Raw genomic sequence first — 27323 nt, 5'->3', positions numbered from 1 at the left:
TAGGACAAACCAATACCTGCTACACCTTGAAACAGTTTTCATGATCACACTCCTTAAAACCATGCCTTGAATGAGATTTCACTGTAAAATTCTAAAAGCAGGACTCCTTCAGAATTTTATTTATGTACAAAGTTAAGGTATTCCTAATTTCTAACAGAACAGCAACTTCTAAACCTTTCTGTATTCTGAAATTATATTGTCAAGACTGAGCCCTCAAATCCCATTATTTTTTCTTGAAATGGAAGAGAACACTCATTCTGAAAGTCCAGCAGACACAGCAATGACTGTAGGGCTGAGGCCCATGGTGTCCTGGAAGAGTGGTTTCAGGTCTGAAATTCAGGACTCAAGAGCACTGTTTGGAGATTAACTATATCCCCTAAAGTGAATCAACACAGTTATAATGCTGTAACTTCTGGAAAGAATTCTCATTTCATTGCATTTTTAAACTTAACCATCATTTCTTACTAATAACAATTAAAGGCTTCATCGAAAAGGGGAGAAAAAAAATCCAACCAACCAACCAAAGAATGGAAAACGTCAAACTGCAGCTCTAAAAAAGTCTCTGGATGACCAGTTCAACAATCAAGCTGCTCAACAACCCAGTTCTAAGACTTTTAGGAACAAGTTCTTACTTACCCAGCCTGAATGAGCTCATTGAGTTTAGATGCATTCTTGTCATCCATACCTTTACATGAAATGGGATAACACACTGAATTAGAATTCAAAGTTAAGAAGTCATGACCTTTTTTATGTTCTGTTTGTTTTTCAAAGCTCTTACATTTTATTCCCACATAGGATTAATGTTCATAAATGTCCTATAACATACCGTTTCTGAAAAGTTTCTGTTTTCATAATGTGCAAGCTTTACACAATCCTTGCCAAGAAAATTACATTTTATTCATGGATTAAATGACCCCGACTTAGGTGCTACAGTTACCTTGGGTTCCTGGGTGTTAATCTGACCCTGTGGTATTAAAAAGTTTCCTCATCTTCCTGCTCAATCTCTGTTGCTAAGGCAGCACAGCATAATGAAAGAGCCTCAAGCCCTCACAGTGCTGAATGCCACCAAAAAAATTTAAGTAAAAATAATAAAATGCACACATAACCCAGATTTTTTTTCTATGCATTATATGCCACATTTTTAAACTGACATGATGTTAACTTGATTTATATTCCCTATGATAGTTAGGCCCAGATCTAGTTGCTGAAAAATTAAGCCTCCCTCTGACAATGCTGAAAGTATTCCTGATGGGCTTCTGTGTCTCCACAACTCTAGGTAAGTAATTTTCACCTCTGGGAACACAGGACTGGGTGAATATCACAAGACAAGGGCAAAAAAATTAAAAAGAGAGTGAAAGTAACAACTTTCACCAGCTGCAGAGCAGACCTCTTATAAACTGGGTGTAAAGGTTTGCAGCTCAAGTCTCTGGTTTTGAAGACTAGAATTTTCCAAGTGACAGTGAGTAAAATATGTAACCAGGTACCAAGGTTATAAAAAGACAGAAGCACAAGAGGATATACACATTGCCATGGTGACTGTGTGAAACTTTATTCCCAGTCATAGCAAGGAGAGTCTGTTGGTGCTTTTAAGACAAAATGTGGATATAGAGAAAAACACTAATACTGATTTATACTGACAAATGCAATCTGCCTTGCTTTTGCACCTTCTTTGTCATGAAACAGTTCAAAATTGCTTCTCCACGATGAATTAAGACACTGAAGATCTTTGAACAAATAGAATAAATTCAGTATGAGCATTCACAACAGTCGTGTTCAGGACACATTACAGTATCAATCCCAGCTGAGGAAATAATACATCAAATAAAAAATCTGCCAAAATAACACAATTCTGTTAGGTATTGCACATGTTCAGCCTGGAGAAGAGAAGGCTCCAGGGAGACCTTACAGCACCTTCCAGTGCCTGAAGGAGCTACAGGGAAGCTGGTGAGGGGCTTTGGACAAGGGGCAATGGATTAAAAATGGAAGAGGGGAGATTTAGGTTAGACATTAGGAGGAAATTCTTTGCTGTGAGGGTGGTGAGACACCGGCCCAGGTGGCCCAGAGAGGCAGGTGGTAGAAGCTCCACCCTGGAAACATTCAAGACCAGGTTGGATGGGGCTCTGAGCAACCTCATCTGGTTTAAAATGCCCCTGTTCACTGCAGAGGCTTGGGCCAGAAGACCTTTAAAAGCCCCTTCCAATCCAAACTGTTCAGTGATTCTATGAACATGGTACTAAGACTAAGATCAGAGATCTTGTTAATGCAACTAATGAACTTCCATAAAAGGGAGGAGCATTGGTATGGCAGGTACTCATCTGCCTGTGCTCATCCTTATGGATAAAACAAGCCTCTAGGATTGACAAGGTCCAAATGCATCTTGGTTAGTCAGTAAAGTTATTTCTGATGATTTGTAATGCAGTCAGTAAAGATCTAGGGACTGACTTAGAGAAAGGAACCATCCAGTATTTTGACTGCATAGGCAGAAACAAATAGGGGTGCAATTTATATAATTTACACACTTAATTGCTTAGTTTTCAAGAATAATAAATTAGACAGCTAACCTAAGTTGTCTGTACATTGATCTGTTACCTGCAGGTTTTAAATGCACTGCATTCCACAGATAGAAAAAGCTAAAACAATCTGTCCAAGAAAAAGGGGACTAATGCAACAAACTCAAGAGGTTTTTAAGAATAAAAATACATATAATGAAAAAATAATACCACAGATTGCTGTAACAAACCAAAATGAACAAAAACTCTGAATAACTCCAAAGTGAAACTCTACTAGACGCTACCAACTGCAAGTGCAGATACTTCTGGTTTTAACATATAAAAATGATTTTAAGTCATTCATACTCACATCCCCCAATTTTTTTCCTTAGCTCCCCATAGCAGATTAAGCCATAAAGCTCCAGGGAGGATTTTTTCAGCCCTTGAGAAAACACTGAAAAGTAGAAAAGGTGTAAGTGAGATGCAAATTGCAGATACTGATACACAGCTACATTGCAGATACTCATTTCAGCACTGAAAATGAGACTATTTGTATTTTCAATTATGAAACAAACATTTCATCCAAGGCAAGACCAGGTTCTGTTTCAAGAAAAACCTTTGGGAGACAGGTCCACCGGATTCTTTTTGGTGACTTAAATAACTGGGAAAGATTTTCTAGATAACATAAGAAACAACACAGCTTCCACGGAACTTACATATGCAAGAGTTTGATATGTAAAATAAAGATAATTCATAGCAAAGTTAACTCTAGCATGCCCCCAAGAATATGTATCTAGAACTCTGTCTTACAGGGTAATTAGGAAATAGGTCTGAATTTTCCAAAAGACAGAATGTCTTCTGTGCACACAAATGCACCTTGGAGATTTAATGCAAACTCTAGATTCCAAATTTTTATATGAAGAATTGCAGATATTTTATTCAACTTTAAAAGGGTTTTTCCTCCTTTCTCATCAACACATACACTGTGGACAGTATTACTGCTAATAGATAAGTATGACATCAAGGAAACACATTCTTGTGGTTTACAAATCAGATGAAATTATTTATTCTCATCTATTAAGAAAAGATTCAGTTCTTGCTGACTCATTTAATATAAAAATCTAGGCACACATAATCCCACCAATACTAAAGCTAATCAAGCTACAGCATGAATTCTTAAATTACCACAGCCAAGGGGATTTCAGACCTTCCAGTACAGATACAGAACATCTAAGTTATCCAGAGAAAAGACGAAGTTCCCCCATGACTTTATTTTAAAAAAGTTCTTCCATACTGTGTTGCCTGTAACACTTTTTTTTTTTTTTTAATAAAATACTAATGGCTTACTTCATCTTTAAATGCTGCCATGTTTCGGAAAAGGAACTAAAAAATACACATCTAAAACTCCTGTCATAAGGTGCAAGTCCTGCTTTAGATAAGCTAACCTCAGGAACACACAAAACAATTTCATGAAGAGACTATATTGCACACTATCTTTGCATGCCTTCAGCTTTTTTCTAGTCTTGCCCATTTCTCATTAACTAGTTACTTTCAACTTGGGAGCTCTGGCCACAAATCATATAAATGAACTGACTATTCAAACTTTTGCTGATGTTAAACACAGTTGTTTTAAGACCAAAAAACTCAACAACCATGAAGCTGCCATGATTTATGCAACTTAGAAAATAGCACCAGAAGGACAGGAAAGCCCTAGAAACTTCACCAACAAGCTAACAGGAGAACTGACCCTTCATACTTTAAAAAAAAGTCAAAAGAACTGGGTCTCAGTAAAATCTGTTCACTCTGAAATAAACTTCTTTAACCCACTGTTCAGATCAGGCTACCTGCAAATGGACTTGAATTCTCCCTCCCTGTAGCTGAATACTATGCATTTGATAAAAAACAATTATTATTGTTACAAGCCACCACTGGCAGTTTTTATGGCTTCCCAATTTCCTTTTCATTCAACAAGATGGGAAGGAGGGGAAAGAATAGGAAGAAGGCAACATGGCACTGGGAATCCTGAGTTACTGACCCAGTGATACAATTTCAGGCTAACTCAAAGTGTGAGCAAATACTTTATAGAAAGAGAGTGGTTTGGGTTGGAAGGGACCTTTAGAGGTCATGTAGTCCAACCCCCTGCAGTGGGCAGGGACATCTTCAACTATATCAGGTTGCTCAGAGCCCCATCCAATCCAGCCTTGAATGTTTCCAGGGACGAGGCATCCATCACCTCTCTGGGCATCCTGGGCCAGTGTTTCACCACCCTCATTCTTCCTTGTATCTAATCTAAATCTTCCCTCCTTCAGCTTAAAACCATCACCCCTTGTCCTGTTGGTACAGGCCCTGGTAAGAAGCTTCCTCCCATCTTTCTCATAAGCCCGCTTTAAGTATTGAAAGGTCACTATAAGTCTCCCTGGAGCCTTCTCTTCTCTAGGCTGAACAATCCCAACAGTCTTAGCCTGTCTCCAGCGTAGAGGTGCTGCAGCACTTGGGTCATCTTCATGGCCTTCCCTGGCCTCACTCCAACATCTCCATGTCCTTCCTGTGTTGGGGTACCCCAGAACTGGAAGCAGCACTGAAATGGGGGGGGGGGCCTCACCAGAGTGGAGTAAAGGGGGACAATCCCTTCCCTCAACCTGCTGCTCACACTGCTGGTGATGCAGCCCAGTACATGGCTGCTCTTCTGAGCCAACAGTGCACATTGCTGGTTTATGCCCAGCTTTTCATCCACCAGCACCCCCAAGCCCTTGTCCTCAGGGCTGCTCTCATTCCCTTCATCCCCTGGTCTGAACTGATAGCAGGGATTACCCTGACCCAGGTGGAGAACCTCCTTTCTACCTTTTGTAAAAATGCATGCAATCTTTCTTTTTTTCCCACTCACCAGGGACTTCACCTGACTGCCACAACTTTCAAACACCTTGGAGAGTGGCCTGACAACTACAATTCCCTCAGGACCCTGGGATGCATCTCAACAAGTCCCATAGACTTAAATATATTCAGGTTCCACAGGTGGTCATAAACCTGATCTCTTAAAATGGGAAGGACTTTGCCGCCTTGTACCTGCCTTCCAGCCCATCCACTGGAGAGGTGTGGGAAGAGAGGTTGCCAGTGAACACTGAGGCGAAAAAAGTTGTTGAGTACCTCAGTCTTTTCCTCATCCATTGCTACCAGTTCACCAGTCTTGCTCATGAGGGTGGCAATGCTTTCTTTGATCTTCCTTTTCTGGTTGACAAATCTGCAGAAGCTCTTCTTGTTACTCTTTGCATCCCCTGCCAGGCTCAGCTCCATCTGCACCTTGGTCTTCCTGCCCTCATCCCTACCCAACCAAGCACTGTCCCTATCCTCTTCCCAGGATGGTCACTGCTCTCTCTGCCAGTGCATCTCCTTCTTGCTCTTTAGCTAGGCCAGCAGGTCTCAACTCAGCCATGCTCGTCTCTTACCTTCCTTGACTGATATCTTACACCTGGGATCAAGAACTTCTTATACTCTTTGGAAATCATTCTTAAGACATCAGCCAGCTCTGCTCTGCTGCCTTTTACCATTTCAACTTGTATCAGACTATTTAGTTATTTCTGCCTTCCCCCCAGAAGTGCAAAGTAGCACTGGAGGCAATTTGCTCAATGAAGTCGTGGCTTGACTAACATTTAGGTAGCTGTCCTCAAAGGTGTGTTCCTGAGAATAGAAAAACATACCCTTGAACCTGGCTCTTCCCCAGCATTAATAGTAGGATCAGCATTTACTGTGATGTGAATTGATATAAAAGCAGCAACACCAATACCAGTTTTTGAGATGTATTTTTCAAAAAACATGAATCTTAGTATGGCCACACTAACAAAAATAGGTTGTTCCCAGACATCCTATTCAGTATTTGTTTTCTCATCTTCACCACTCCTACCCTCTGTGGTGGCATTAAAAGGCAGGACCCCAATCCTCACGAGTCTGTGAGCTCTACACTAAGCCCACACTAAGCCCACTCCACTGCATACTAACCATTATCAAAGTCAATGTACTTTGAGATCTTGTGCCAGGTGCGGTAGTAGAAATGGCGAACCTGTTCCTTGTTCTTCACCATGCTTGCTGGTTTGCCTTTCTTCTTGTACTTCAGGGCAATGTTGTTCTGGATAGCTTCAAAGTCCTTCCCATGCTGAAGAATAAACAAAACAAATCCAAATACTCAAACATGTGTCTTGCCATAAGACAACTCAAACAACAATAACAACCTTCCAGTACCTGGAAGGGGCCTGTAAGAAGGCTGGGGAAGGGCTTCTCACAAGACCATGTAACAACAGGACAAGGATTTTAAGCTAGAAAAGGGTAGATTGAAGTTGGACATTAGGAAACAGTTATTTAATATGAGGGTGGTGGATCACTGGAACAGGTTGCCTAGAGAGGTGGTGGAGGCCCCATCCCTGGAGACATGCAAAGTCAGGTTTAACAGAGCTTTGAGCAACCTTGTCTAGCGGGAGATGTCCCTGCTTATTTTAGGGGGGGCTGGACTAATGACCTTTAGAGGTCCCCTTCCAACCCAAGACATTCTGTGATTCAATGACTTTGGGGCTCCTTGTAGGAAATCAGATTTCAGTGGTCAGAAACAAAATTCTTGGGTATCAGAACTCAAAAACAAAAGAATGACACTGGATTCCTTTTTTTATATAAAATATGTTATAGACACCAAATAAATTTATTTCCAATTTCTTGAACTGTTTCATAAGAAATCTGTAAGTTGCTAGCAAACTTCTAAAAAAACCCTTTACTCATGTGCTAAATAGCATAATTTAAAATAGTGACTTTTTCATTTAGTTTACTTTTCTCTGTATTTGTCCCCCTCTCTCCTACCTTTGCTACTGACTAGGGTGAACAAAAAGCATACTATATTTAACAGCTTCACTTTTATATACAGTAAATTCCACATTCCGGTTATTAGGAGTACAAAATTTAAGCTTCAAATAATGAAGGAAAATATTATATTTTAAAAAAAAAACAAAACAACCCAAACAAAGCCTTCTTACAGAAAACACATTTGTTCCCTGTAGGTCATTAAATAGTTTATTCTCAGGGTAAAAATAAAAATGAGACACCTGAGTGTCCCCTTAAAACTAGCCAATTCCTGTAAAATCCTTGGGAGTTCAAAAGAGGAGAATTTAATTTTATATACATTATAATTGAATTCCTGCTACCACAAGACTTTTTAGCATTCAAAAAAGGTTGGAACTGATTTAAAGACAAAATGTGAAAACCTCTTTTGAAAGGTAGTGTCCCAGCATGAATGGAAGTGGGGAAACAGAGTCCCAAATCCACCTTACAGCAAACTTTTAAATTTCTTCCCCAGTATTAAAAAAAAACAAATTTTATTTGGGTGATTAGGGGACTTAAAAATCACATCATACCCAGGAATACTGTTGTAAGTCAAAAGAGATAAAAAAAGAAGGCAGTGTTAAGTGCTCATTCTGTCCATGCAATATATACACACACCTATCTCTACACAAGTATTTCTAAACAGATGTACACATGCAAAGGAAACACCCCACCACTTATTTTCACCTTTAGTATGTATTTCCATAATGGAAGTGCTCTTAAAATAACTACAGGAACAGGACAACTAGGAATTCATCGTATACATTGGATGAGAAAGAAGATAAAATGGTCTAAATGTTCTTTGTCTCTCAGTCCTGGTACTGAACTGGCTCAAAGCTCTTCATGCTCAAAGACTTTCTTAGAACACAACATCTTTCTTGCTTGCTCATATTACAGCATGTTTTGCTTTTGAAAGGCGAGATGGGGGCATTACTTCTATATTTCACATTGGAAACAGAATCATTAGTGAAAAATAACCTAAATTATTATAAACACTGATGAAAATAACTCATCAGTATTTCCTATGTATTTCAAAGAAAAGCCTGACACTTTTGAAATGCAGCTGTGATTGACAGCTGGTTTATAGAACTCTGCAGACACATTTGCAGAGACAAACAAAAGCATTTCTGCACATACACACTTTGTCTACACATGCATTTTGTTCCTACAAATCTCAAATGAATCAACCTTCTTTAGGAATATCCAGATACTAAAAGAAGCCATCCAAGCTGGGAATTTTCTTCTACATGTACCTCATACAGTCCCTCGAAGAAAGTGTTCTTGTCTTCTGTGCTCCACGACTCCCACTGCCGTCTGACCTTCTTCCCTTCTTCCTTCTCTCCAGCTGAGGAGCTCAGGTTCCTTGCTGCTGACTTGGAACTCCCAGCAGGATTGTTGGGAGGAATTCCTGATGTACCACCAGATGCAGTCCCACCATTATCTGATGCTGAAAAAAAAAAAACATGACCAGAGTGAATATTAAACCAACAGGCAGATTCCAGGATAGAGGAGATTAAGGAACTCAGAAATTCCTCCTTCTTCAGCACTCCCATCTATAGCAGATTTTTTCCAATATATTTCACCTGAGATAAAATAAGCAAATAACAAGGGGTTTTTAAGAAATAAAATTTCAAAGAGCAAAAAACAAGGGGAAGGTTTCAATGGCTTGATTTTGTATTTCCAGGGATTAGATACATTAGCAGGAATAGGCCAAAGCAACCTCTAAAAGACAATACAGCCTCTGATGCTGCTACACTGGTCTGCTCTGCAATTGCCCCTTTGTAGCTGAGGGGAACTCCTGAGCAATGCTGAACATGGATGTGACCAATAAAGCAAATGAATGCCCATGAGAAAAACACAAAATCACAGAAGGGTGAGGGTTAGAAGGGACCTCTGGAGATCACAGAGTCTAACTCTCCTGCCAGAGTAGGGCTATCACAGAATCTAGAGCAGATCACTCAGAAAGGCATCCAGATGGATCTTGAAGGTCTCCAGACGAGACTCCACAGCCTCTCTGGGCAGCCTGTCCTAGAGCTCCGTCACCCTCACAGTAAAGAAGTTTTCCCTCATGTTGAGGTGGAACTTCCTGTGTTCTAGTTTGCATCCACTGCCCCTCATCCCATCACAGGGCAGGTAATGTCATATCCTTGTCTTCGGTCTTGATCCTACTGTCTCCAAAATAATGGTGGTAACAAAATGACTGAAAGATGTCTACTTGAGTTCCTCACATGACAATGGTTCAGTGTTCTCAAGAATCTGACCTGCAGCACCATCTCCAACACTCAGCTCATCTAGAATTCAATGTATCCCAAGGATGCTAAGTTCAAAACAACTTCTCAAATCAACAGCTTCTCTAATTTCCTAAAGCCTTCATCAGGCATGGACAAAATAATTGAAAGTTAAGTAATTGTATTCTGGTATCGTAAGAGTAAATCCCTTAAAAAATGAAACCATTAGACAAACTTGAGCACTTTAATTGATGGCTGAGAAGCAACAGTAATTTTAAGACACAGAATTGCTTCTTTATTCTACAACTGTGAGACTGGGATATCAAAATTTGCATGGTAAAGAAATCCAGATATTACTATTTAATATGTGGTCAAGAAAGGGGTATTCAGTCCTCAATTTCAATCTACAAAGCCCCGTTGCTACTAGCTCCCAAAGCAAAAGATGTTTCTTATCAAAACATAGGTACAGGATTCTATTCCAGAGTTACTATTCTGACCACAGACCTCTAAAGTTCTGAGGAACCATTTAGAAGAACCACAGATGCAAGGCTTTACTTGTTGGGTGGTTGTTTTGAGGTTTGATTTTTTATGTTTACATCACTGTACAGATACTCAAATAAGTGAAAACCTAAAGCCAGTTGCCTTAAGGTCAGATCCTCTCAAGGATTTTCTGAAGATTGTACAGTACACTTGGTACATATGAAGCTCTCATGTTTAATAAAAGCGCAAGAAGTAAAAATATCAGAGAGGACTTTAGATTCTAGCAAGACTATGAAGCTCAGTTCTATTGAGGATGTGCTAGGGACTCAACTGATACAACTTCTACTAAAGGTACACAGCTCAGAAGTGCTCTTCTGTTCCTTTATATGTGCTCACTATTCTAAAAGACAAACTGTAGTCCTGGGAATTTAGTAACAGCCTTTCTTGTTTGACACACAAATAAATTACTAACCAGAAAATTCTTTAGAGTATCACAGATGAAGATCTAAAAATTCTAATACCCTGTCAGCTCTACCAAGATCTTCCCATTTCATTCTTTGGAGAATAAAAGAGTTTGCTCTATCATTATCATCCCTTTGCATGAACTTTCTCACTGCTGTGAACAGCAATATTTATCACTGGGTTATCACAATCCACTCTAGAGTTTACTGGATGGAATGGACGGCAATGAAATGCAGTGTATTCTAAAACATGGTATTATAAACAAATTCAGGATAAAAGGCAAAGTAAAAATAGTCATATAACATTAAGTCACACCCCATAAATTCATTTTTTTTTAAATCTGACTGTATGAGATTCTTGTAACATGCAAAACAGCTAGCAAATTCTCCTCCCCTCACTACTGATAAATGATGATGATCATTAATTTCCAACAACAGATTATTTAAAACTTAAGCAATGCACTACAACAAAAAGGTCCATTGAGGCCAGCCATACCATTACTGCAGGAGAGAGAAAGGGGGCTTACTCAAACAGTCTGCTTAGGTACTTGTTCCAGGTAAAATCATGTATAAAAGGAGATGACTCCAGATGAAACAAAGACCAGATGATCACTCTCACTCTGCTTATCCTGCATCAACCAATCACAGGACTGGACATCCACACAGTTAACAGCTACAATTCCTTCCCTACAGCCCAGGACACAGCAGAGCACCAGCACCTGCATCCGAGGTACAGAGCAGCAAGCTTGGCTGTTTAAGTTCTCAGCATTCTCACTTAGCTTTTAACCCACAGTTCACAAAGACATCAGATTTCTGTACCTGGTTTTTGAACTACGACCACCAACAAAATCACAGATCAGAACCACCAACATCTCAGAAACTTGTTTTATCCTGTGTTCCCTACCCATCTATATGCCTGTAATTAGAACTTCATGAATCTGTGACTGGCACAACAGCAATTCAAACTACATTTTCTGTAGAAAAAGCTGTCTTCCTTGTAGTTCTAAGAAAAACACAAACATTTGCAAAAATGCACATAAACAGATTTAAAGACTGGTATGAAAGCCACAAGCAACGGAACACTGCATCTATCACATAAAAGAGTCCCTGATAGTACAGGTGTCATAACTAGAGCCACAAGAAGTTCTTCCTTCCAGGCTCTACACAGTGTCTTAGTGTTTGCTTTCAGTTTTCCACTGGCAACTCTTGCATGCCAGTGGACTCATATCTTCTGTGATGGATTCCATGTCCAAAGAAGCAGGAAGTCAGAGTTAATCCCCACTACACCCATGTATCTCAACACACAAGCTAGTTGTCTTCTTGATGTTCTACAGGCTTAGCTTGCAAAACCTCAACTTCTTCAGGAGTCACCACTCAATTGTAGCTGGAGTATCTATCAGGAACATCTTTACAAATGAGAAGGTGCTCTTCTCATTTGTAGAGAAGAGTCTGCTCTTGCATGCCACAGGTCAAACACGCAGCGTTAGAATGCAAGACTCTCCCCGATACACAGGATGTGAATGCCAACTTGCAACATGCCAGAAAGTTTGCTCCAGAACATTCCTTTCTTCTCTCTTGGATTCTACAGGAAGCAATAGCAAGGGTAAACTGCACAAGGTCATCTTCAAAAGTGGTTTCAATAAAGATTGTCATTACAGAGACCATACCAGAAAACAGAATCACCTTGGTTGGAAAAGACCTTCAAGCTCATCGACTTCAACCGTTAACCCAACACTGACAAGTCTTTAACTAAACCATATCCCTAAGTACTATGTCTATATGACTTAAACACCTCCAGGGATGGTGACTCCACCACTGCCCTGGGCAGCCTGTTCCAAAGCCTGATAACCCTTTCAGTGAAGCAATTCACCAAAAAACACCGCAGAGTGACTATTTTACTCTCACAAACCCACATTAGTGCTCAGCAGTCTCATGAATTGTACATCAGAACATCTGCTGCCAACAGAGCTGGGTATGGGGCTGTGATACTGTCCTGGTTTGAGCCAGGATGAAGCATTAACAGCCTTAGCTGGAAGGCTCTGTGACTAGTTAAAAGAAAACTTACTGAAGGGAAAAAAAAAAAAAAAAAAAAAAAAATCAGTAAAAAGGAAAATTGGCTTCATCCTGGCTCAAACCAGGACGGATACGTACTTTCCAGACAGCTTCAAGCACATTTGTCTGTTCCCATAGCAGAACATTCCTCAATGAGCGTTTACGCCTCAATTTTAATGAAAAAGCAATTGAAGAAAACCATCCAAACTTTATTTCTGATTGCTTGGTAAACAACCCCATTTCTAGTCACATATCATAGAATCTCACACCAGTTTGGGTTGGAAGGGACCTTAAAGACCACCTAGTCCCAACCCCCCGTCATGGGCAGGGACACCTCCCACTAGTCCAGGTTGCTCCAAGCCCCATCCAACCTAGCTTTGAATACTTCCAGAGATGGGGCACATCTTTCTAAAGGTAGACACTACATCATATACTGCAGTGAAGAAATGAACCAAGTGATCTGACAGAAAGTGTATGCTTTAGGAATTAAGTGACACCATTTGTTGGGACCACCCAGCAAAGCTGCAGGCTGGATCCAATTTGCTTTCATCCCCAGGAATTGTAGCTAAGAAGAGAACATAGATCAGAGAGGGAGAGAGACAGACACATTCCCTGCAAGTCAATGCTTCACTTTGAGTACTAACATTTCTAACTGGAAAACAAGTTTCTACCTTGAATGTCTCCACAGTAAACAGCAGAGACTCCAAAGAAGGGTCAGTCTAGGCCAGATTGTGCCATATTGCATGGTTACACCTTACAGCATCCAAAGTTTTAAACTCAACAGGATATAGACTAGTCCAGCTTCTTCCATCTCTTGTTATGTAGAAAATTTGCATGACAAAGATGTAGTTGAATGTGTTTAAACATATACAGTGTCAATCAACAGAAGTCTACAAACAAAACTCTACTGAAGGCCTGCTTTTCTACAGAGAGTATATATTCAATAATCTACCAAATGCAGCATTACCTGAGCTAACCAAACAGCTGTAAAAAAATTAAGATGCTTTATTATAAATTTTGTTACACCCCCACCTCCAATAAATAATTATTATCTTGCTCTTCCATTAGAAAACTCCCATAAAGCTGAATAGGAAATTCCGTCTAAACCAGGTGGCTGTGCAGCCTCGCAGGCAGGCTTTTTTGAAGTTCAGTACCTGCTGCACAGGGCACATGAAATAAATCCTCCTCTTGTGGTGTGGGATGAGATACTGTGGAGTTCTGGTCCTGAGCCACTTCCAAAGGAAGGGAGGGAGAACTAGAGTAAATGGAAGGGCAAAGAATTACTGAATGCATGCCAGGGTAGGATGGAAGGAGAAGTACCAAGTGTAAATGAGCTGGACAGAATTAAAGAGAGTATCAGGACAGAGGATCATGCCAGTAGTTTTTGAACAGTCACGCCCTAAAGAAATAATGCTGGAGGAATGATATTTCAAATTAGGGTTATAATACATTCTGCAGCATACAAATTTGGGGAGAACCAAATATATAGATACTGTCCATGGGAGAAATTAGTAGTTAATTCAATCCATGTGGTATGGGAGATGCAACTTCAGTGTGGTGAAACTTAACTGGACATCTTTCTAGCAAGTTTTATACAATGCCAGAAGATGGAACATTTTAATTCAATTAATGTTTTCAGCTGAACAGTTCTTTTTTCAAGAAAGAACTACTTATTACTGCAAAACAAATCCAAATACTACTTTGGGTCACTCTACACATTTTATGAATAAACATAGACCAATGGCATGAAAGACTCCTTCAAGCTTCAGCTCATCATCATTAGACTTTGTTACTATTTCCTCCTGACTTTGCATTCAGCAAATGCGTAAAAACATGAAAATGGGAGCACTCTGCTCTAGTTCCAACTAAATCTACAGCACATGAGGGCAACATATTCTGCATTTGCTTTTACCTGTATAGTTGCAACCTACACATACATATTCTAACCACTCTCACTTCATGCAAAAAAGCCCCAAAACACAACTTAAACCCTATGCTCAGCAACCATGTGCCATATTTGTATTTGAGAAGTAAACTCTCAGAAATCCCTCTTTTTCAGCAATGTTCTATTGGCCTGCTTTCTCTCTCTCAATGAACCTCCCTGCTTTTGAACTCGCAGAATAAGCTGCCTCCAACCCACTATTCCTTCAAGCTCCCCCTCTGATTTCAGGCAAGTTACTTTAAGGCTTACTTTCAAGCATTCATACTTCAAAAGGCATTAGTTGAGGTGTAGACTGTGAACTTGAAAATACAGTAAAATGATGAGGAACATGTGAAACTAAGATAATAATGGGGGGGGGGTATAGATTTAGATATTTGTACAGGAAATTTGATAAACCTCTCAGCAATTCAAATTGGAATGGCTGTTTGAAGTGGAATAGTTTTTAAACATTATTTTACTATGCTACTCTCTATGTCATTTTGCCCTAAACTCAAAAGTGCAACTCAGTACACAAAAGGGAAGAAAGAGAATCCAAAGATACAATTAAAGATCACATCAGGGTAATCTAAAAATTAGTACTATGTTTATACACTCTACTAGGAAATATTTGAGAATTATTATTAATAATCTTCCCTGAACCATTCATAGCAAGGCGAAGACGAAAATTCAGTAGCTGCTGAGAGGACAAACTCCTCCTACAGTTTAGATAAGTTTACTTCATGAATAATTTAGCTGCTACAATGAAGCACCCTAAAAGTACAAATGTCAAAAGGGATCTCCAACAGACAGAAAAAACCCCAACTATTTTCAAAACTCTTTTAAAGACATGATCTGGACAAGCCAATGCTGGGTGAGTAACAATTTGAAAGAAATGAATTTTTGATTATACTCCTTAATAACAGCCTTTGAAAGAGTTTCCACTTTAGAACACTCAGGTTCTAAAAGCAGGACTACTTTAAAGGCATTTTAAGGCTTACACATTACTGAAAGACAAAGACAAGCTTCTGCTTTCCCTGGACCAGATAAGTGGTTTATACACTCCTGCTGGCCAATGGTAAAATCACCCTTCCAGCCAGGACCCTTGACATGCAAAAGGTAAAAGCTTCCAGTCTACAGAGCTGATCCACAGCACCTGCATTTGATCTTTTTAATATTTTTAGACTTACAGACAGAGGAGAAAGTTAGTGGGACAGCAAGTGCAAGGATATAACTATCTTTATTAGTATCTTCACCCTTCCATTAGATCCCTATTGGAAGCTAGCTCTGTGACACACTTTACTTAGAATGCAAAGCCCTATAAATTCTGATCACAAGACATTCCATTAGGGAGAATTCAGACATGCCTGGAAAACCTCTCAGTATGCATCCCTGAACATAAAGAAATTTAAATTTAAATTAGAAAGGATCCCACTCTGTGGCTCAGTTCTCCAAGACCTGACAGTTATAAACTCAACCATATCAGAGAAATCCATTTTTGTGCATTCACATCAAAACTAGACAGGCAGAGCTGTGGCTGGTCTTACAGTTCACAAACCCAAAGCAGAACCACAACTCTAACACTGACTGTCACCCCAATGATTTAAGAAGTTTCCCCAAACCTGATGACTTAAGTCAGGTACAGTGGTTACAATCACCATCTATGACCAATTACTTTTGTTCTGCATATGATTTTATTAGGTTATTCTAGAATCAATTGCATTTCAACTGTGTCAACAGACCGAGCTGAAAATTGTTCCGCTGTTCTAAAATTGGAAATAAATCTTTAAGTACAAATATGTGAACATGAATATACACGTGAACAAAGATAGATGTATTTTGTTTAGATGTTTACCCTCTCAAAGCAATGGAATAATTGCAAGTGCATTTATTTGACTTGTCAAACATGGGCAACATGTATTCCATAGAAGTATCTCCTCACATTTCATAGTATTTAGAACCTGTGAAATCATTATCTGTAGCTAAACACTCCTGGGTATTCAATCCGTTTATTTGGTTTAATGCAAGCGGGAGAAAAATGACTTAGACCTTTCTGTTCTATCCTCCAACATCACACACAGGATTTCTTAACTTGAAAAGTTGAAGAGATTACAGAGGACCTACTAAGGTATTAAAAAATACTTTAGTCAATTATACAAATTGTCAAGCAACTGAGTTCAAGAATTTTTTGGTGATATGGCAATAATGTGATAAATATCACAATCTGCACTGCTTTATTACTGTAATGCAAAACTACCATAATTCACTATGTTTGATATCCAGTGTGTGTTGTCAGGGACCAAAGAGCGAGGTAATTTCCAAGACACATTTATGCTACGTGGAATGTTATTTAATTTTAGCAGAGCAAACTTTGTTACTCCAAATGCTGAGGAAATCTCCGAGCGTCGCTCTTTCGCAAAAATCAGCAGCACTTTTGCACAAGGTATCCAAAGATAGTCTCAAGTACAGCTCAACTACAGCGTCATCCAGTAACAACCGCTGAGCAGGCACAACAACACCAAGATATTCAGACATCCCTGCTGTCTTCTAGTTACTCAAGTAAGAAAAAAAGACTTTGAAACAAATAAAATTCTTATATACAGTGTTAAAGTGAAAAAGCATGTGTATTGCGTGTACAGACATTCAGATGTATACAAAACGATCTTAAAAACTCAAATGACATGGAAATGCCCACACTGCTCTGAAAGAGTAACGCAGAATGCACAAAACCTTAGAAACAAACTAGTCAATATTTGCACACCATAGCTGGTTACAAAATAGTTATTTGACTAAAATGGTCAGATAAATAATTGAAGGAAATCACCAATGTCTTGTGTGATTTTTTTTTTCCTTTTTCAGCTAGCACCTAGTGACTATTTTGTTATCATCCAAGAACGTGATTCAGAGTTCAGCCACCTGATTACACAGCTAGCTAGAGCCTAATTTCCTTACCAAAATACAGGAATTTCCTAAAACTCAAGAAAGATGAAATGCAGGGATTAAAGGTTTGTTTCAACAGTGGAGATTTTCTCCTCCTCCACATACACATCCAAACCCCCCATTTTTGCAAGTGCAAAGAGGGCAGCGGGCTGCAGAGAAGCTGAAGCTTTGGGACACAAAGAAGATTTCAGCTACCAAGAGAAACAAGCCCCAAAACACCTTCCCCAAAACCAAACAAAAGATGGCACCTACAGGAGGTGAACGACAACACCCAAACCCACAGGTGCCTCCCCTCTCCACCCCTCACGCCCCTCATGTTTTTAGAGTCCCACAATCCAGTACCTTTGCCTTTTGCAGCAGTGCTGCTGCCAACTGAGGAGGATGCCTGGGAATCCTTCTTCAGCCTCTTGCTCTGAGGTCTGACACTGGACCTGAGAAAATGATGCTGGTCATGGCTGTGGGAGGGCTGGAGGGAGGCCGGGGCCTGCGACAAGCTGGGGTTTGGTGGGGGGCTGCTGTTAGTGTTGTTGTTAATAATCTTCTCTTCTTTCTTTGTGTTGCTGCTGCCCGGAGCTGCCTCTCCTCCTCCTCCTGCCCCTTCTTCCAGGGACTCCTCATCTCCTCCTGCTCTCTTGCCCAGCTTTTTCACCCCTTCCTCCCCACTGCTCTCTCCCAGTTTCACTGTCATCCTGTTGAGGAGGAGAGAGAGAAAAGAGGGGAACACAAAGTCAGGCCAAAGAGACCCCCAGAGAGGGAGAGAAATCCCTGGGCTGAGAGGGGAGAAGTTTAGCTGCAGAAATTCCTCTCAACATGGCCGCCGTTGTTTGTTACTAAATCCCCTTTCGTTTGCTGTCCCGACCCAACAACCTGTGCCGAGAGCGCGAGGGGGAAAGCCCCGCCGGAACCCCCCCAAACCGGCCCAAAAGGCAGCCGGGCTCCCCCGGCAGCCCTCCGGCAGCCTCCCGAAGGGGTCCGGGGCGCCTTTGGCGAAGAAATCGCCCAGCCAAACTCGGGCGTGTGGAAGCGCTCGACAGCCGCCGAGAGGAAAGGCAGCCGCCGAGCCCGGCGGAGCGGAGCAGGGCAGCGCGGCCGGGCCGGGCCGCTGCTCGCCCCCCATCCTACCCATGCCGCAGCTCCTCGGGCCCAGGGGGGCTCTTCCTTCTCCTCACCATGGAGCCGAGGTGATCCGACCTGCCGCCGAGGGGGGATTCATATTCCCAGATGCGGCGGCGGCGGCAGCTTCTCCTCCTCTTGTGTGTGTGTGTGTCTCTGGAGCTGGGACTGGCCGAGGCTACCGAGGTTTCCAGCTCCCCCTCCGCCCCCACCCCCGCCAGAGCCCGGCACCTCTCCGTTGCTCGCCGGGGGCAGCCCCGGCCCCGGCCGCCCCCTCCGCCCCGCGGGCCGACCGCCTGTCACCGCCGGCCCCTGCCCCCGGCCGCGCCGGGACACGGCCCGGTCCCCACCGCCAGCACCTCTGGCCAGCTCCAGCCGCGGTCTCCACTGTGTGCTTTGGGGTTTTTTAAATTGATCTAACCCCATTAATTTTCAATTTTTTTTTTCACATTTGAAGGACAACAAACTCGACAGGCATCTGCAGCGGCGCTTCCCTCCGCCTCGATGGGTCCGTGCAACCCACGGTGATGCTGTGACCTCTTGGCCAAGTAAAAAAGTTCCAAAACATCAATTCCTAGAGGACCACTGCTGGACTTTCAGAGAGACATCGCTAAACAACTTTAATTCCCAATTTGACATTTGGACTGGCCGCCAGGATGACCCCTCACTCTGTGTCTAACTTTATAAACTCTCACAAATCTAAAGGTGTTTTTTTAATATACTTGGAACCAAACACCAGATACACACACAGAAGCTTAAGATAGTAAATCATATTACCTGCTAAAACCCTACAACTGTGTTATTGTTTTTTTTCTTAAAGAGTGTAAAAATATCACCAACACCATACCTAAAAAAAAAAATCAACTTCCAAGAAAGAAAACAATTAAAGCAAAACAGAAAGAAGTAGCAGTTGCAATGGAGCTGCCTTATCACCAGAGCAGGGGGCCACAGTCCAACTTCAATTAGGAGAAAAGACAAAAACCAACAAGAGAAGGAAATTCTGGATATCACAAATAATAAAAAAATACATATTAGGCTGATACCAGAACAACATGATTTAAAATAAACAAGATGCATCAGCATTACATGGCATAATGGATTTATGGATTGTACTCCTCCAATTAAAATGATACTTTTCCCTCTAATGATTTTCAGCTAAACCCCTGAATCTATCAATTCAGAATTATGTTGGGCAATATGCCATTGTCTGCAAACACTCAATAAACTGATTTGAACTGCGGATCTAAAGTCATATTAAAACTTAGTTAACTATTCACCTGACAGGTCTCTAATTAGAAACACAAACTTGTTGTCCACACAACAACCATTACAACGTTTTCCATTATTTTAAGGACAGAAATTTTCCAACACTGACAGTCTGTGCTCAAAAACTTCACTTAAAAGTAAGGCTGAAATCTCCTTGATTTCAAATACCCTTTTATGACAGCAAATTAAATGACACATCCACTGGCATCCCTAACAATTAGTCGGGGGATACCAAAGAAACAAATCCTGGGGACAGTTACGTCCAAGAATAGGGCAGCAAATCCCTTTATCTTCCTCATTTCCCAAGAGCTGGCTCGTTGCAGCACCCTGCCTAAATTCTCTGGCATAGCCCTGCACCCAGTTTACCCATCTCAGCTGCTCTCTCCTTCCGTTTTCACGTGGCACCTCCTTTTTCTTCCGAAGGGAAAAGCTTCTCAGCCTCAGCGCTTTGGTCCTCTGCACCTTCCCACTCAGCCGCCGTCCCTCCGCTCTGCCTCCTGCCAGCGCCCAGCCTCCCCAGGCTGCGGGCCGCCGCGCCGCCGCACCCGGTTCATTGGCGGTGCGGGCCAGAGAGCCGGGCCGGGCCCCAGGGACCCGCACAGCCCGCGGTCGCCAGAGCGCCGCTGCCCCCGCCCCAGCAGCCCCGCGCCCCCCGGGTCTCACCTGCAGCATCAATGCCGCGGCGCAGCCTCCGCGCTCCGGCTCTCTCGCCCGCGGCTGCCTCGGGTCTTCCGGCGCCCGCAGCCTCAGGCACCCCCAGGCTGCGCCCCGGACCCGCCAGCTCGGGAGGAGGCCGGCGCGCCCAACAACCACCGCGGACCCCAGCGGCCCGCCCAGCTTTGCTGGCGGCGGCAGCCCCGCTCCCGGCGGCGACGCTCTTCTCCGAGCTCCTCGGACACCGCGGCCGCGGTCCCGGGGCCACCGGCTCCCCGTTGGGCCTCAACGCCACCGGCCGGAGCCTCGTCTCACTGGCGCCCCAGGCTTGGCCGCGCTCCGCCGCCGTCCCACGGCCCCGCGATGGGCTCCAGGTCGCGCTGGGGTCCCGGCCACGGCGGTTCCGCTTCCTCGTCACCCTGCGCCGGGCCGCGGGGGGGGCGGGCGGGGGGCGGGGCCCAGCCAAGCGCGCGGGCACTGCCCGCCCCGGGACACGGACGACGCGCCCCATTGGCTGGGACAGGCGGGAGCGAGGCGAGGGGCGGGGCCAACGGTCAACGCACGCCAAACACAGCGCGGCGCGGGGCGGGTGACGTCAGCGGAACGCGGAGGAAGAGGCGGCAGCCGGGGTCCGTCAGTGGGAGGGGCCAGCCCAGGAGCTGGCTGCTGATTGGCTACGGGGAAGGCCAATTGAAGGCCTCAAAGCTGGGCCTGGCGGTGCCTGTGATCCCGTTGGTCAGTTCGCTGCTCATTTGCATGCGGCGGGGTGTGTGTGTGTGTGTGTGTGTATATATATATCTATATCTCTCTATCTAGCTCTCCCTAAATCCATATCCCAGCCACAGGGCTGGGGCGTTGTCGCTTTGCTCGTGTTTCGTTGTTGTGCTCATGGGCTTTCTCGGGTCTAAGACCAGGGGATACAGGCCCTGCAGGGCTTCCCCGCGGCCGCGGGTGCAGGCGAGCGTCGGCGGGGGCTGCGGAGCATCGCTGCCCGGCTCGGCCCCGAGGGCTGCGGAGCATCGCTGCCCGGCTCGGCCCCGGGGGGCTGCGGAGCATCGCTGCCCGGCTCGGCCCCGGGGGGCTGCGGAGCATCGCTGCCCGGCTCGGCCCCGGGGGGCTGCGGAGCATCGCTGCCCGGCTCGGCCCCGAGGGCTGCGGAGCATCGCTGCCCGGCTCGGCCCCGGGGGCTGCTCCGCCCCGAGCCCCTCGTGCCTGCTGTGTCCGGACCCCGGAGCCTGCTGGGGCGGCCGGCGGGGCGTCTGGAACTGACCGTCCCTTGGCAGCCTTGGGCTTCGTGTCGACTAAAGCGCCGTCCGCTTGCTGATTTCCTATTGTTTTTAGAGGCTCTTGAGGAGAAAGTGCCCCGGAGCGCGGCTGAGCGACGGGGCTGGCCTGCCGAGGGAGCCGGGAGGCCGCGGAGGCTGAAGATGGCGGGAGCCCGAGGGCGCGGGGCTGGGCGGGCGCGGGGCCGCCCTGCTGCTCCGGCCGGGCTGGCCTGCCAGCTCGCTTGCCAACTTCTTACTAATTTAGGCTGTTAGGAAGTTTTTTTGTTGTTCATTAAGGTTACAAATGGCATACCCAGGAAGGGTCAGAGTCTTCACAAACCTAGTTTTGGAGAGCTTGCATTTGTGTAGGTATCTTTAAGTGGGATTTTTCTTTTAATAAAGTATTTCCAGGATTAAGAATTTTTTTTCAGTGATTATCTTCCCTAGATAGCCCAATGTTTTGGCCTGTTTTCCAGTATGCTCTGCCATACTTTTACATGGTGACCTCAGGTTAACTGCCGGAAGAACAATTGAAAAAAAATCTTAAGCTGCTGCTGTGTGAGATTTTTTCCTTAAATTCTTTGTGGAAAGAAATTTGATCTTTTTGAAACTTTTCTGACTATCGTAGCAGAAAAGAATACCCTAGTTTTCCTGGGGAAGGTCTTCATAAGCTGAGAAATCAATTTCTTAATTATTTAAACTTCATTATGGCATCTAAATTGCAGAAGGCTGGACTCCCATGGAGAGTTGCAAGTAATTATATTACGATGGTGAACTACACTTGAACATGCTTGGGCTCTGCATCATCTCCTATAAATACTCTCTAAAGCTTAGCTGTGAGTAACCAAGTGTATCACTATAAGTGCAAGTAGTAAACAAAGAGTAAAACTGCTTCATGGTCTTGTCTGCACTGTAAAGCTTTGCATTTAAAGCTACATACTAGGATTTTTTGTAGAGAGTATTTTGCAGTTTTTTTATCATGTGGCATAAGATCAGATGGCTCACTTTTGCCACTTGGTTTGACCACAACCAAATTTAGTAATTCTGACAGGAAACTATACATTGCGCAGCTACAGGACCATATATTTCCATGGTGCTTTGCAAAGAGAGATGAAGGTATGTTCAGCACCCCAAGGAGCTTGGAGTTGAGTTTTCATTCTCTATATGTAAATAACTTCATATGCTTGAATAGCCCCATTGCCTCAAGTGGACTATTATGGTGTGAAATTGCTTGTGTGTGTAAATGTTTGTGAAAGAAAGACTGAATAAAAAAGAGTTGGACAAGAGATAAGAGGCAGGGGGTAGGTTGCGATGTCAAAAGATACTTGAACTTTCATTGGTTCTTTTTTAATAGCAGGGAGGGTCCACGATAGTGCATTGGCAGACCTGCACAGATACAAAATAGAAATAATCTTTCAGTGTTTGTTGCCATGGTTTTCTAAGCTAGGCAAGAACATTAACTTGGATTTGTTGCACATACTGTGTATTTTAAGGTATGAATAACAATAGAGCAAGCAATGCAGAACTGTCTAGAAGGACAAAGTTAATACTTCTGGTTTATGTTGAAGTGGTTTTAATTTTGCATCTGATGTGGATGTTCATCACACTAATTATAATACGAATATACTTTTCCAAAGATCTTAGAGGTGAAAGCTACAACTATGGATGTTGTCTTATGTTTTCCTTCTAGGTTACTTACAAGCTACTAGGTTTCATTCATAACTTATTTGTTCTTAAAAAGCCTGCAAATTGTTTAATCTGGCAAATGATAATGGATGATCTTTGTGTTACTAAAGCAGTTCTTTCTCATTCAGGTAAGAGGATTTAAAATAAAGGTCAGACTTCTGTAGTTAATTCTGTATGTCTTACTAGATAGGAAGCATCCCTTAGAGGAAGGGATTAAATGCACCAAGTGCAACTACAATGCTGAATCCTGTTCTTTGCCTGTCCTGGGACTGTAGGGGCTCAAAGCTGTTTGGTATCTTTTATGAGTACAATACTCAGGAGGGCAAATCCTGGGATGCTGTTTTGCCAGTCGACAGGATCGATAAATGCCAATAGAAGGAATAGCCTTACTTTACTGTATATTTCAAAATAGAAAAATAAGGCCATACATTTAGTTAAAAATATAAATTCATTATACTCTAGTTTTAAGCAGCAAAGAGAGTAGGCAAGGTAATGCACTTAATAATACTTTACCACACAGTGTGTCCACTCGTAGGGGAGGTCTCCAAAGTTGCCACAGAAAGGCCCAGCTTTTAAACAGTTGAATACAAAATTTTAAAAGCCTCAAATGTGGAAGCATCTGGTATCAACCTCCCTGTTGGATTTTGACCAAAACCTGGCCAGGGCCTAGAGAGGAGCCCAAGAGGGGTGAGTGAGTGGTATCTCTATCTCTTTTGGCTTTAACCACATCTTTCTCAACAAGGCCAGATGTCTGGTTTCACAGCCTTGCAGCATGCCTCTAGAAGATCTGTCCGCTGGTTACTGTTACACAATAAGTATCACCAAATCTTTATAGATTGTCATAAATATATATGAGATATACTGTTTGCTTGTGAGATTCATCTATATGTCAACTTTGGCTCAGGGCCTGTTGTCCAGGCCTCAGTAGTTCAGATGCTCTGTTCTTTTGTCCATTTAGGCTGTAAATCTCTTCCAGCAGTGTTTCTCTGTTGAATACTGGAGGGCAGGAAACTTTAATTTCCAGCTAGGCATGCACAGGTAGGGAGATGTAGTTTAGTTATTGGGCAAAATTTTCTGTAACATTGAACCAGGCAATTATGAAACCTGTAAAAATGATCACTTGAGCAGAGACGGTGATTTACTTACATGATTTGTCTTTCAGCCCAGGAAGGGATGATAGTCTATAGGAGCTTGAGGTTCCTGCTGGCCATGTATTTCTAGCTTGATTGTGCTATGCAGTTGCAGGACTTTCCTCATTAGCCTGATCAAGAAAACAAGGCATCTGTACACATGGTCTCCTTGAACACTCACCTTCAGGTGTGATGGTCTCAAAAATAACATGGGCACAGTGAAAATACTTAATTGGGCACAGCCAATTAATTAATGGCACTGCTTTGGGGGTGGCACCTGAGTAAGGTAATGGTGACATCACATGTGCAAGAATCCACCAAGAAGAGATGCCATAGAGGACTTTGTTAGAGCTGATGCCTTGTAAGGGGGATAATTAAAGCAAGACATATAAAAGCTGCAGGAAACTGGACTTTTTAAGTTCTGCTGCTCAGAAAACAATTTGTTATAGAGGGGGTTTCTGAGCTTGTAGCAAGAACTTAAAGCCAGAGTTTTGCTTGCCTACCTAAACCCTATCTTTTGGTTCTGGAAAAGACACAGCACATGTTAATGCAGCCTGCCTGCACAGTACTTTTTCCTACTTGGTAACAAAACTGACCTTTTTTTGTCACAAGGGTCCCTATAATTGCCATGTACTTGGAAGACAGTGAAACACCACCTAAATTATGCAACAGATTATGCATGGCCAGAGTCAACATCTGTTAGAGCATGCAGGAACTTGGTCACAGCTGCACTAGAGGAGTGGCTTCATGTCATCTCTGTTGTTACTTCAGAGGGATTACAAATTATTGTGGAGTTGATAGTGGTATGAGGATTTAATTGTTTCTCATTAAGGCATTAGGGAAACTCGACCATTGGGGCTGAATGCAGGCCTGGTGCTGACGAAGACTGGGTGGACATGGGCTGCCCCTGCAGCACCCAGGGGTGCTGTGTGGTAGGAAAGGGCTACCTTTACTTACGTGTCACTAGAAAAGCTTGGCCACTGTCTTTCAAAGTTACCAAATCACTTTTCCTGCAAAGGCTCTGGAAGACCCCATGAGCCCTGGCTGTGTTACCCACAGAGTCACGATACTTTTAGTTGGACCAGGCTCTGTTGCAGTGGGTGTTTAATACATGTTCAGATCTTAGGAGTTCTTAATAGGATCTTGGCTGCAAGGAAGCTGGGGAGCTGCACCGTCCATCATCTGCATTAGGAAAAGTTCCACGGGGATTAATCCACACAATACCGAAGCCAGCTTCTGATGCTGGAAAGCTGCCCGTTGTCCTTTGAGGTCTCAGCACCCGGGCGGGCGTCCGAGCGCGGCGGTGGTTCCGCGGAGGTGCTGGCTGCCCCTGCTGGTACCGGGCCTGGGCCGATGGCTGCGGCTCGGCCGCCCCGCGCAGGGCAGCGGCGCTTCCAGCCCCTCGGGGCTCCCAGGCGCCGTTCGGGGGGTAGGGAGCCAGCGCAGAGCGGCTCCTGCCCGCTGCGGGGGGCGGCCGGGCCACCGGGAGCCTCGACCGCGGGGCACCGGGGCCGAGCGCCTCTTCCCGCCCCGCTGCTGCGCTCGGTACTTTCCGTCCGTTTCCGGTAACCAGCGGAGCGCTTCGGCTGTTTCCGTGACTCTTCGGCTCCAGATCGGGAGTTTCCGTGTTGGGGCGCTCCCCGTTGTCACGGGTAACGCAAAGCATCGTGGAACGAGCGCGGCCTTCAGCGCCGGGACCGCGCTGCGGGGCTGCCGGCAGGTCAGAGCGGGCGGGGGGCGCCGGGAGCCCTCAGCCGCCTGGCTGGCTGCTTCTAGGTCGCTCTGGGCCCGGTCTGCGGGAGCAGGGTCGGTCGCGGTCAGGCCGAGACGCCGCGGCGGCCGGGCCGCTGCCCGGAGTCCCCGAGCTGGGGCGGGCGGCGGGCCCGCGGAGCGCGCACCTGGCGGGCGGGACCGCGTGTTCCCCGCGGTCGAGCGCGGAGCGGGAGCCCCGGGAGGGCGGTGACGAGTTCACGGAGCTCGTAGTGGTTTTGTGCTGGTGAGTGACGGCTGTAGCTTGGCCGGAGTGGCCCACGCAGGTCTCGGCACAGGAGCAGAAGAGTTGCTGGAGAAGCAGGCTGGGCTTGTCCCAGGATGTTTTCTCACTGTATCTCCCTCTGTGCAGGTTCAGAATTTAATCAGATTTTTACTGTTGACTTTTTGTGTTTTGCTAATTAGTGAAAATAGTATTTAGCCATTAGCCGTCTTTTTGTAGCATAACTCAATTTTGTTTTCTAACCTTTTTCTGGGGCTAGCTATTTTAAACATTTTAACATTTTAAAGCTATCATTTCTTATAGGTGGGGATTATAAGAGGAAAACTATGTTTTGTACAGGTAGCTGTTAAGTCTTGTCAGGGAAACATCGTGGCAATGCATACAGAAAGCTTATGAATGTGTTTGGGGATGGGTTTTCTGGTGAGCTTGTGGCAAATAGCAGTTCCACAAGAACAGCAAACCTAGTCATGATCAGGCTCCCTCAGATGCTAAATGTGCTGACAATTTTGTTACATAGAGCCTAAAACTAGATTTTAAAAAAATGGTCTTTCGAAATACATGCACATATTCTGGCTCATTGCTGTCACTTGTAGCAATAGGAATCTTGAGGCAACTTACCCAAATTCTAGAAAATTCAAACCAAACAAATAAACTTGTCTGATTTGTGATTTAGTTTAATACTATGACAAATTGTAAGGAATTGAGAAGTTAGTCTGGAGGGAAATCACACCATATCCCATATGCCATACCCCATATGCCATACCCCATATGATCTTCCCCTATTCATAAAG

At 43.8% G+C, this 27323-nt stretch overlaps 2 protein-coding genes across 3 annotated transcripts in view; one reads left to right on the top strand and one right to left on the bottom strand.

The window, feature by feature from the left end:
• Positions 1 to 20869, bottom strand: part of CRAMP1 (cramped chromatin regulator homolog 1) — a 51908-nt gene extending 31039 nt beyond the window's left edge. For both annotated transcript variants that reach the window (XM_051632339.1, XM_051632340.1), the window contains exons 1-6: positions 20468 to 20869; positions 17768 to 18114; positions 8600 to 8793; positions 6483 to 6636; positions 2860 to 2943; positions 637 to 685 (exon numbers count right to left, since the gene is read on the bottom strand). In XM_051632339.1, the coding sequence (XP_051488299.1) occupies positions 637 to 685; positions 2860 to 2943; positions 6483 to 6636; positions 8600 to 8793; positions 17768 to 18113 (827 nt within the window). In that variant the 5' untranslated portion in view covers position 18114; positions 20468 to 20869. The remainder of the gene's footprint in view (positions 1 to 636; positions 686 to 2859; positions 2944 to 6482; positions 6637 to 8599; positions 8794 to 17767; positions 18115 to 20467) is intronic.
• A 5332-nt stretch (positions 20870 to 26201) lies between these two features.
• Positions 26202 to 27323, top strand: part of IFT140 (intraflagellar transport 140) — an 82900-nt gene continuing 81778 nt past the window's right edge. Inside the window, exon 1 of the mRNA XM_051632093.1 lies at positions 26202 to 26259. The gene's annotated coding sequence lies outside the window, so the exon portion shown is untranslated. The remainder of the gene's footprint in view (positions 26260 to 27323) is intronic.

This window comes from Apus apus, chromosome 14 (genome assembly GCF_020740795.1).
Source record: "Apus apus isolate bApuApu2 chromosome 14, bApuApu2.pri.cur, whole genome shotgun sequence".
Taxonomy (NCBI): domain Eukaryota; kingdom Metazoa; phylum Chordata; class Aves; order Apodiformes; family Apodidae; genus Apus; species Apus apus.
The sequence above is the reverse complement of the archived record's forward strand: the minus strand, read 5'-3'. Positions and strand labels throughout refer to the sequence as shown.